The 12,270-nt window shown below is 39.8% G+C and overlaps 1 protein-coding gene across 2 annotated transcripts in view; it reads right to left on the bottom strand.

Annotated features, from left to right (window-relative positions):
* The window catches only part of LOC108437402 (tetratricopeptide repeat protein 28-like), a 156,922-nt gene that overhangs the window by 86,195 nt on the left and 58,457 nt on the right, over nt 1-12,270 (bottom strand). For both annotated transcript variants that reach the window (XM_017714482.2, XM_017714483.2), the window contains exons 3-4: nt 7,875-8,147; nt 6,043-6,173 (exon numbers count right to left, since the gene is read on the bottom strand). In XM_017714482.2, the coding sequence (XP_017569971.1) occupies nt 6,043-6,173; nt 7,875-8,147 (404 nt within the window). The remainder of the gene's footprint in view (nt 1-6,042; nt 6,174-7,874; nt 8,148-12,270) is intronic.

The following is a 12,270-nucleotide window of genomic DNA, read 5'->3' as shown; positions in this document are numbered from 1 at the left end:
ATAGGATTATTTTTACCTTTAAATATACAGTTGTATAGATGTTCATACAACCCCAATTCCAATGAAGTTGGGATGTTGTGTAAAACATAAATAAAAACAGAATACGATGATTTGCAAATCCTTTTCAAACTATATTCAATTGAATACACTACAAGGACAAGATATTTAATGTTCAAACAGATAAACTTTATTGTTTTTTGCAAATATTCACTCATTTAGAATTTGATGCCTGCAACACGTTCCAAAGAAGTTGGGACAGGGGCGTGTTTACCACTGTGTTACATCACCTTTCCTTTTAACAACACTCAGTAAGCGTTTGGGAACTGAGGACACTAATTGTTGAAGCTTTGTAGGCGCCACACATTTTCAATGGGAGACAGGTCTGGACTGCAGGCAGGCCAGTCTAGTACCCGCGCTCTTTTACTACGAAGCCACGCTGTTGTAACACGTGCAGAATGTGGCTTGGCATCGTCTTGCTGAAATAAGCAGGACGTCCCTGAAAAAGACGTTGCTTGGATGGCAGCATATGTTGCTCCAAAACCTGTATGTACCTTTCAGCATTAATGGTGCCTTCAGAGATGTGTAAGTTACCCATGCCATGGGCACTAACACACCCCCAGACCATCAGAGATGCTGACTTTGAACTTTGCACTGATAACAATCTGGACAGTCCTTTTCCTCTTTGGCCCGGAGGACACGACGTCCATGATTTCCAAAAACAATTTGAAATGTGGACTCATCAGACCACAGGACACTTTTCCACTCTGCATCAGTCCATCTCAGATGAGCTCGGCCCAGAGAAGCCGGCGGCGTTTCTGGGTGTTGTTGATATCTGGCTTTTGCTTTGCATGGCAGAGTTTTAACTTTCTATTGTAGATGGAGCGACGAACTGAGTTCACTGACAGTGGTTTTCTGAAGTGTTCCTGAGCCCATGTGGGAATATCTGTTACAGAATGATGTGGGTTTTTAATGCAGTGCCACCTGAGGGATCGAAGGTCACGGGCATCCAATGTTGGTTTCCTGCCTTGCCGCTTACTTGCAGAGATTTCTCCAGATTCTCTGAATCTTTTGATGATATTATGGACTGTAAATGATGAAACCCCTAAATTCCTTGCAATTGCACGTTGAGAAATGTTGTTCTTAAACTGTTGGACTATTTGCTCACGCAGTTGTTCACAAAATGGTGAACCTCGCCCCGTCCTTGCTTGTGAATGACTGAGCCTTTCAGGAATGCTCCCTTTATACCCAATCATGACACTCACCTGTTTCCAACTAACCTGTTCACCTGTGGAATGTTCCAAACAGGTGTTTTTTGAGCATTCCTCAACTTTCCCAGTCTTTTGTTGCCCCTGTCCCAACTTCTTTGGTACATGTTGCAGGCATCAAATTCAAAAAGAGTGAATATTTGTAAAAAACAATAAAGTTTATCTGTTTGAACATTAAATATCTTGTCTTTGTAGTGTATTCAACTGAACATAGGTTGAAAAGTATCATCGTATTCTGTTTTTATTTATGTTTTACACAAAATCCCAACTTCATTGGAATTGGGGCTGTACATGTAGTTGTAGTACAAAGTACAAGGACCAAATGCTGCAAATAGCTTTCTCAGCACTTCCAGTTAGCAACTTCAATGGTAAGAAACACAGGGAAGAAATGTAAGTAAAAGTGATCCATTAAAGTCCAAGCCAGATCTAGAAGGCTAAGAAAAATCTCTAGTGCATGTGGCCAAAAACTGGTCATTTCTACAAGACAACACCTGCTACTAATACACTGGCGCTGCCGTTGGGACATGACCTCACCCTCGCCCACAACAGATAACTCAAGAGCATTAGTTACGAAAACATCTCTCTTGCTTTGATAATGTAAGTGCCAAATATGCTACCACTAATAGCATACCAAACGGCCAAAATGTCTAGCGGTAGCACAAAGAAGAAAGAATAATAATAGGTAATGCGATAGCCAAGACACAACTTACTTGTGAGGCAAGAGTGAACGATATGGAATGTACAGATGATTTGTGTGATTTAACCAGTTTGCTGTACAGTTGTCCTCTCTGAGTCAACTAATCAGTTGTAGTAATCTTGATGATAGTCAACTAATTGGATTAATTTCTTTCCTTGCTTACATACTGAATTATTTGCAGAAATGGCAAGGTTACTTTCAAAATGTATTCTGGTGCAGACTACTGATTTGTTCAAATGTAATCAGTAACCTAATCCAAAGGCAAAGGGCAACTATATTAAGCATAAGATGATTTTAAAACTAGAGTTTTAAAGGAGGGCCATGCTTGAAACCCTCCTCCTTCTAATGTAATCTCTACTTAGTTTTCGTACCTCACCACTACCCACACCACTATCTCCTTCCTCAATCTTATTGGCCAGTCCTGTTTGTAGCCGAGTTTGAGTTTTTGGAAACGCAGAAGTACACGGTAAAGCAAGAAGACAAACAAATTCTTTAGGTATTTGTTGCAAGTCGTTTTAAGACTCCCTAACATCTTGGTTGTTATGTCAACCACAGATACAACAGAGAGTGCTGGCAGGAGTTAATTTCTCCTGCAAAAGTTGCAAAAATCGAACAGGTGGCAAATTAAATAAACACAGAAAAAACAGGCAAATTGTATTTGGTGTGCATGACTGGTTTTAATGTTGTCTTATTGTTAATCACCCTATTTTATAATGTATCTGAAAAGAGATTACTGCCTTTATTTCTATACCCGTAATGGAATGTCATCACGTGCAGCTATCCTGATGCATAAGCTCATTACATATACTCAACTACCATTAATTTCTTTATTTTTATAGATGAATTAAGTGATACTTTTTTGATCCCACAACCGGGAAATTCCACCTCCGCATTTAACCCATCCGTGAAGTGAAACACCACATACACACTAGTGAACACACACACTAGGGCACAGTGAGCACACACTTGCCCGGAGCAGTGGGCAGCCCTATCCACAGCGTCCGGGGAGCAGTTGGGGGTTAGGTGTCTTGCTCAAGAACACCTCAGTCATGGACTGTCGGCCCTGGGGATCGAACCGGCAACCTTCTGGTCACAGGGCCAGATCCCTAACCTCCAGCCCACGACTGCCCCAAATAATAGTTACAACTCTAAATGTTTCTGTCAATGGAAGCAGATCAGTGTAGATGGTACATCTCTGTCTCCATATACATTTAAGAGTTTTTTTATTCTACCAAATAGATGTTCATGTATTTCTATTAGACTTTTTTTCTCAGGAAGAATCCTAGTTTTCTACTGAACATTCTATGACACGCGTACACCATGCAACACAAATCCAGACACAAAGTAGCATCAAATATCACCTGAAAATAAGACATTTGAACAGACACATGCAAGCGCACACACACACACACACACACACCTCATTAAAAACCACCATCTGGTCCGTGAATTAGTGGCATGCTGCATTACAGGTTGGCCAGAGCAACCCCAAATCCCTGTAAGTCCTTTTCCCAATAAATCCCTTCAAACCTATTGTAAAGGGCACACGCAATAGTCCCGGTCAGTACAGACACCTGTGTGTAATATCTATGGAATAAATTTGAGAACACTGTGTATATGGAAGTCTTTGCTCAAATCTATCCAAACAAATGCCAAGCCAGCTTGGGCTATAACTGCATAATAATACTAACACACCAAGTCTCACACTGACTGTTAAATCTAAAGACTGTTGAATCTAAAGACTTTATACATTCTTTTGGACACTGTGAAAACACGCATGAATCTTAAATAACTGAATGAAACCTTATGCGTCTTTAATATCTAACGGGCATAATGTCTGAGTGTTTGGGTCTGTCTGTGTGTGTGTGTATGTGTGTGTGTGTGTGTGTGTGTGTGTGTGTGTGTAAGCACTGTTTAAATCATCCTGATTCTGGCTGAAAGGAAGACAAACACACGCAAGAGTGGCCTGCCCGGACTGGATAAGAATGAGGGGGAAGTGTTGGTCATTCTTCTCTCCGACTGACAGGAAGTGAGCCTGAAAGAGCACCTGTCACCCAGAACAATGAGAGAGAGAAAGAGAGAGAGAGAGAGAGAGAGAGAGAGAGAGAGAGAGAGAGGTGTGGGGGGGGCATCTTAGCATTAACCTTCAACCCTCTCTTGCAGGTTCAAGTTCAAATTCATCATATGCCACTTCAGACTGACAGCTGAAGAATAGAGTAAGTGTGTACAGACACCACAGGGCAAGGATAAGACACCCTGCTGTTTATATTGTCAATACTTAGATAAATAATTTAACAAATTCAGCTAAAACAGACCAGCATCATTTCAACTGAGTATATCCATGAACATTACTACATTTCTCTATCCATCCCAAATTTCCATCACTCCCTTCATCACGATATTAGGGTAGAGCTCATTTCAAAATTTTATTACAATTGATTTATTTATGCAATACATATGGTGAATATCGATGACTGAAACCAATACTGCATTCAAGTCTGACTGACAAACACTATGGTTATAGTTTTGGTCTTTATTTATTATCATTTGTATAAAAGGCCCTATTGTACCCATCTCATCAGGCCCCATCTGTCCCACATTCATGACAAATGGAACACAGAGTGCAGTGTATTCATTAATTTATTAGCTGATCTTGTGTGTGAGAATTAAGTGAGTATCCTTTATTGACTGTTGTTAAGGCAAGTACAGTTGTTAGATGTGTGATGGTTTAGTTGGTGGTTGCAAACAGTATTTAGTGTGTAACCTGTTATGATTAACAGTTATACATTTGCACTACACGGTTGCGTGGTGGGTAGCGCTGTCGCCTCACAGCGAGGAGGGCCTGGGTTCGATTCCCAGGCTGGGTGGCCAGAGTTTGCATGTTCTCCCCGTGTCTGCGTGGGTTTCCTCTGGGTTCTCTGGTTTCCTCCCGCAGTCCAAAGACATGCAGTCAGGCCAATTGGACGTGCTAAATTGCCCCTGGGTGTGAGTGACTGTCTGTCTGTCTGCCCTGCGATGGACTGGCGACCTGTCCAGGGTGTATCCTGCCTTCCACCCGAGGACTGCTGGGATAGGCTCCAGCATCCCCCCGCGACCCTGACGGAGAAGCGGCTTAGAAAATGGATGGATGGGTGGACATTTGCACTTACACTATTTGTTTGTCCTACTGCTTCTTTTTGTAGTGCTGTTACTAAACAGACATGTTACTATACTGCATGTAATGTTTAGTGTCAGTGTGATGTTAGTAAGCACTTTCTTGTTTAATTATAATTTTATAGCCAGACATAGAGTTAAAATTACAGTGGTAAAAACCATCATCATTCTCCTTAATGTTATTTACTCACAATAACTATAGTTTTAATCAAATTATAAACGTTGACTAAAAATATCTGTTCATTTCGTGTGTTTTATCACTGTATCGTACCATGAAGTTGCCAACAAGATTCAGCCCTATATTAGGACAGATAGTACAAGAGTGTATAGTGACAAGAGTTATTAGTTACCAGCCCACCAAGAATACAAATACATGCATTACATTTTCTAATGAATGAATACAACAGCTGTCGTATTTTTGCCAGAACCTCACCGTCTCACTCGCTCTCTCTCTCCGTTTCTCTTGGGAGGTGCAGCCATGATGTGGTATGACACACAATGACATACAGCTCATGCAAGGGACTGAATTTTTGATGGTACCAAACTGCCCTCAACAACAGTGGAACTGTTTCAATTCAATTCATCGAGCTTAAAGATTAGAGTGCATCACACAATGAAAACTGATTTGATCAGACACAGCTGACATTTGTCTAGCTGCAATGAAATGTCATAGTATCCTGTCTGAATTGAATAAAGGCATGTTCACCTGTCAAAGAAAAACAATGTGCAGGACTATGCTTCAATAGAACCAAGAAAGATCATATTTACTGTCCTGAACAGCAATGGATTTCATGTTGGTGCAGTGTATCATGCTCACACACACAGAGACATAAGAGACCCTATCCCCGTTCTATATGTGCACATGAAACAGCAGTTCTCGCAAGCCTTTGTCACACACTCACACACAAACACACATCAGTTGCCTACCTCACGGTCTTTCAACCTCATGGCTAGCATTAGCTGGTTGCGATGGTTGGACAGGGCCTCACGATAGTTTCCTTTAGAGAAGAATGCCGACCCCAGGTTCCCGTGGGCACGGCATTCTCCAATTTGGTCACCTGACGATGAAGAAACGAGAAGGTCAATAGGCATATGTCTTACTGAGCACTAGTCTAACAGGTCTATCCTGAATGGGTGTCAGAAAAAGCAATCTGAATCTGAAGGTAGTAATTCAACTGCGCAGACAAAACTTTCATGCAGTTTTCAAAGATTAAATTCCATGTGTTGCAGAAGAACTGAGAAGTAGGCTAGTTTTGGCTGACCTTACCATCTAGATCTAGTTATATATGGAACGTTTCCCAGACGCAGAGCTTAGAAACCTTAGAACCTTGAACTTTGGCTATTGATATTAAAATTCAGTGCTAGACTAAATTTTGTCCATGTCCACAAATCCAAAACAGACACCTGACTTCTAGTGACTGTAGGACAGTAACACCAAATTTGTTTGTCCATAAATAACAGAGAGCTTTTCCGAAATATTGGTTTGATTTTCACAAAATGTCATATAGTGCCTCCAAAAAGTGGATAATAAGCGATGTAAAACTCAAGAGTAATGGTAACTCTGTTGTTTGATTATGTGGAAACCTTCTGGAGCATCCCTTTCAGGATGGCTGCACACAAGTAAACAACTTCCTACAGCATTCTTCAAGCCTTCAGCAAAAGTAGATATAACCTGTGCTTTTAAATATGTTTGATAGTCTAACTGTAGTCAGAATTGTTTTGAAGAACTATTATCATCCCTTAAAACATTTTTTTAAACATTTATGTTGAAATATATGCAGGTTATTCTTTGGCCCAATGTATATATTAAATATGCTTTATAGAATAAATATATTCTTTATATATTTATTTTAAGTGTATAGGCTCCAGCACCCCCCACGACCCTGAGAGAGAAGCAGCTTAGACAGTGTGTGTGTGTGTGTGTGTGTGTGCATTTTAAGTGTATTACACTACTGAGCAAATACTTCCCACAGTCACATTTTTCAAAAATAATTCGGAATTGTCACAGAATGTCACAGAAAATACAATCAAATTGTGGTGAAATATGAAATTTTATGACAGGCTGAATAAATTCATAAACAACTGTAATCAAATTTAATTTGTAGTATGTTGAGAATTACACACCTACTTCTATTACTAGAAACTGTCACATTAATAGGCACTATCATTAATCATATCTAAGCGTTTTCTCCAAGAAGTGGCTAAAGCAAATACGAGATAACAAAATATGACTCAAATATCATAAACGCTAAGGAGAACGCTGCCTGCGTCATCAACATCAAAAGCTTCTATGAAATACAACAGTCAATTTTATAAGCGTGTCTCACACTGACAACATTTTAACCTAATCGTCACACTTCTCTTGGGTTTGACAGCTAAAGCTACCCTATTACTGTCAGTCAAGAAGGCCTACATCAGGGGTGCTGCCAAACCTTGGCACAAAACCAAAACTGAGTGGAGACCAGATCATATTAGTATCAATCTAGAAACATGAGTGTAGACACTATACTAGAGACTCACAAAATAAGGAAAAACTGACTTTTTTTAACCATAGCATGACAATCAAAACATAATGTATTTAATAAGACTGAATAAATATTATCTTGCAGATAATATATTACTACTAATAATACTATAGAAATAGTTACTTTCGTTATCACATGACTTACTTCGCTTCACATTTTTTTTCTGGCATCAGTATATTGCACAACAAACAAACAAACAAATCCATGTTTTAGTATAAAATGTATTGTTTGTACCTAAAGTCTTGGCAACTTCCAGGTCTTGCTGCATGTAACCTGTACTTTTCTCGGCATTCCCCAGCAGCCAGTGGGCACTGCTGAGTGCTGAGAAGACAGAGCCACGGAGCTTCAAGCTGCAGGTGCCAATTTTCAGTGCAGCCTCCAGGACCACCACTGAGGCAGCATGGTGCCCTGCTGAAAGAAGCTCCTGTCCAATCACAGACACCACCACAAATGGGCTCTTGTCCAGCTTCATCTTCTGCAGTTGCTGATAGGTGGGCTCCACTGACTCTGTAATCAGGGGAGAAATAAGGGGATAGACAAACAGTACAATACTAGTTCAGTGCAAAGGTGAAGGTGGAAAATTCAACTGCAATAATTCCAGAATGTTATGAGTCTCTCTGGTCACATTTTTGTTTCCATGCATTTTTAAAAAGAATTCTGAATTGCACCAAAATGATGAAATCAATATGAGGCCAAAGGTTTACACCCCTTGCGCAATTAGACACAAAACAAGCAAAAAACAGAATCAGCTTAATTATTGCTGGCTCTCATTTACTGGTACTCAGCTACAAATAAGGCAACATGATTTGGAAGGTAAAGTCATCAGTATCACTGGGCTGCACCCAGAAGTCAGATTATAGGCTGCAAGATGTAGGGGAATCCATGTAAAGTAAAATATCCCAGAAAATTCATCTTCCATATTGGGCTACATAGTCACGCGGTCAGAGAGCATAAGAGACCTGCTTGTTTTAGAGGAAGCAGATATAGAGGTTATCAATGTTGGTTAATTTTAAAATACTTTCTAAAGCACAGCATATGGACACTTTTGCCTGACTTCGCAAATCAGTTCTCTGTAACAAATAAGTTTTTTTTTTAAATAGTGTTTGTAAAAAAAGACGGCATTCATTGTCCCATTTTAGCCTCATATGGGCATTTATAACAGAAATAAATTCTCACAGTTGACAATCCTAGTACTAGTCTGATTTGCAGACAGGGGCCTAAATTATGCAAAATAAACAAAAATAAAAAAAAACCATGATTGTAATTTATTATTAATATAATCTTTAAATTTGTTTTACAAGTATCGTAGTAATACTCTTACTTCTAAGAGTATTACTTCTAATACTAAGTATTAGTTGAAATCGAAATATTCTATTATGATTATGATAATATTCTAAAATGATTCTATTACATCAAGCAATGGCAAGATTCAAATGGCTGTCCAATCCTCATTGAGTAACAAGTACTTAAATTACGGGAGAATGAGATATGAGCAAAAATGATGGGAAGTCGCACTATCAATATCTGTGAGATAAAACAGCAACTAGTGTTAAACGTCTGTTATGGAAAAAAACAATTGGCTTGGAAATTTCTCTTAGTGATGAAGCGACTGCAAGGCCTAATGTATGCTAATGAATGGGGCAGTGGTCATACTGAGGCAGTAAAAGCTTACTGAAATACCTCTGAGATATCTATCTATTCAAGAGTATCTCCTCCTAAGGCCTTGAAAAAGACTTAACACCATTGTGAAGTTCAGAATTATTGGTGGATTGATGGACCAGTTTTTCTCATTGAATTTGTCTGAAACTGGGAAAAGATCATTGTTCATGAATGACGTAGTATTGGTAAAAAAAAATGAAAGTGCTACTTTGACTTTAACAGAAATAAGTGTCAAAAGGGGAAAATGACAAAGACACAGAAGGTGACCTCTAGAGACAGATAGAGAGAGGCGGAGGGGAGAGAGATAGAGACTAACAGTGAGAAAAGAGGCAAGCAGTGACATAAATCAATGCCAGGCCATGTGGAAGCAAGCACTGGCAGACTGCTGACATTACACACATATATACACAAATCCCACACACACACACACACACACAGCTCATCTGTACAAGAGGATCAAACCATGTATAGTATAACATACAGTATACAGTTTGGAACCTTACACATCTATCTTAAATCAAGCTTTGACCTTTCAAATAAAAATAAAAAAAATCAGACCACACTTACATTTCATTCTTCAAAGTCATTTTGCATTCATTCTCATGCATACATAGATCAGAAAATACATGACACACCCCTCAGAAATGTTCTACATCAGCATTCTTGCTTTACCCACAGCTGTGCGTGTGTGCAGGGGTAGTGGGTCTTTGATACGCATTCATAGCTCATGATTGTATTTCAAGTGACATGCCAAACAGTGCCATTAATCATAAGATGGGTGTGGGGAAAAAAGCACTATGACAGTAAACATACACTGAGCTACCTACAACATCACTGCAGGTTAACTTCTCACACATACACACATACATACACACACACACACCATCAGCATCTTGTATATAATGGCTGCCCACAGCTAGTGACCGCAGCAGAGTCATGTAGCAGAGCATGACTCCACTGTCCTCCTCTTCTGAATAAGGACTAAAGTCATCCCAAGTCCATTTCATAAGCCATTGCCAGCTGTTCTGCTCCATGCATTGCAAATCTGAGTTTCTATCGGCGATGAGGGGTGGATGTGTGTATGTGTTGGGGGCGGTTAGCAATGGTAAGATGTACAACCCATTTCGGACAAGCTACCTCAAACCGGGACAACCTGATACCTGATCAAGTTTGTCATTAGCTACTGGGTGTATGAATTCCTTTTTGGAATAAGTCTAGAGAATAAATTAATAATAAGAAGATATTATTCAGCTATGTTTTACAAGTGTAACATACACTGCAAAAACGATATCTAGGCATGTGAAAACATCTTAAATCTAGTCAATTTATTTAATTTCTTTTTATAAGGTTGTTGTAAGAAAACTATTCAGATTCTTGAATACTGAAAGATTATTCAGTTGATTTCTTGATATTTTCTTCAGTAATTATTAGCAGATATTTTTGTTTGTTACTAGACATAACGTGCATAATATTAACATATTATAACTTATGTGCAAATCACTGTATATATTTAGAATAATCTCAAGAAACATTGACTAGAATTAAGATGATTTCATTTGCCAAGATGCCATTTTTTGTAGTAAATTAAATATTGATTAGGTACATATGAAAACTAAACGTAACAAAAAAAAATCTTAATTTTACCGAAGACACTGAACCAGCATGCATGCTTCGGGGAGGAGGACTGGGTGCTCAGACACGACGGCAGAGCTTACTAAGCAAGAAGCTCAGAAACTGCTGTCCTGCAGGTCTTCCATTCAAGCCCCATTACTCACAGCACCTGGCTAATCAAACCAGAAACAACTTGTGTCTTGATAGCAGCCCAAATTGAGACACTCAGGTGCCGACCTATCTAGTCAAAACAATTACAAAACACATAGCTTTGCAGTGTTGCTATGTTGCTCCACTGTACTTTACAACCCCAATTCCAATGAAGTTGGGACATTGTGTAAAACATAAATAAAAACAGAATACGATGATTTGCAAATCCTTTTCAACCTGTATTCAGTTGAATACACTACAAAGACAAGATATTTAATGTTCAAATGGATAAACTTTGTTTTTTGCAAATATTCACTCATTTTGAATTTGATGCCTGCAACATGTTCCAAAGAAGTTGGGACAGGGGCGTGTTTTAACAACACTCAATAAACATTTGGGAACTGTTGAAGCTTTGTAGGTGGAATTCTTTCCCATTCTTGCTTGATGTACAACCTCAGTTGCTCAACAGTCCGGGGTCTCCGTTGTCGTATTTTGCGCTTCATAATGCGCCACACATTTTCAATGGGAGACGGGTCTGGACTGCAGGCAGGCCAGTCTAGTACCCGCACTCTTTTACTACGAAGCCACGCTGTTGTAACACGTGCAGAATGTGACTTGGCTTTGTCTTGCTGAAATAAGCAGGACGTCCCTGAAAAAGACGTTGCTTGGATGGCAGCATATGTTGCTCCAAAACCTGTATGTACCTTTCAGCATTAATGGTGCCTTCACAGATGTGCAAGTTACCCATGCCATGGGCACTAACACACCCCCAGACCATCAGAGATGATGGCTTTTGAACTATACGCTGAGTTTCAATCAGTCCAAAAACTGGGAATGCTGATATTTTTAATATAGCTTCACATCTGTACCCGCACTGAGGTCGTTTGGAGTGCAGGGGGTACTCCTGAGGATGTTCTTTGACACAGTTTTGGCATCAGCCATCTTCTTTGGAGTGGTCTGATGGGGCAGCAGCATCTCACCTGTGGACAGGAAGAGACTTGACAGACTCATTAAGAGGGCCAGCTCTGTCCTGCGTAGCCCCATAGACCCAGTGCAGATGGTGAGAGACAGAAGGATGTTAGCCAGACTAGCATCCATGCTGGAGAACAGCTCCCACACCATGTGTGAGACTGGCAGCACTGGGCAGCTCCTTCAGTGACCGGCTGCTTCACCCCAAGTGTGTGAAGAGGCGCCTTCACAGGTTCTTCTT

Source organism: Pygocentrus nattereri, chromosome 20 (genome assembly GCF_015220715.1).
Source record: "Pygocentrus nattereri isolate fPygNat1 chromosome 20, fPygNat1.pri, whole genome shotgun sequence".
Lineage (NCBI taxonomy): Eukaryota > Metazoa > Chordata > Actinopteri > Characiformes > Serrasalmidae > Pygocentrus > Pygocentrus nattereri.
Note: the sequence above shows the minus strand (reverse complement) of the source record. Positions and strands in the feature narration are given on the sequence as shown.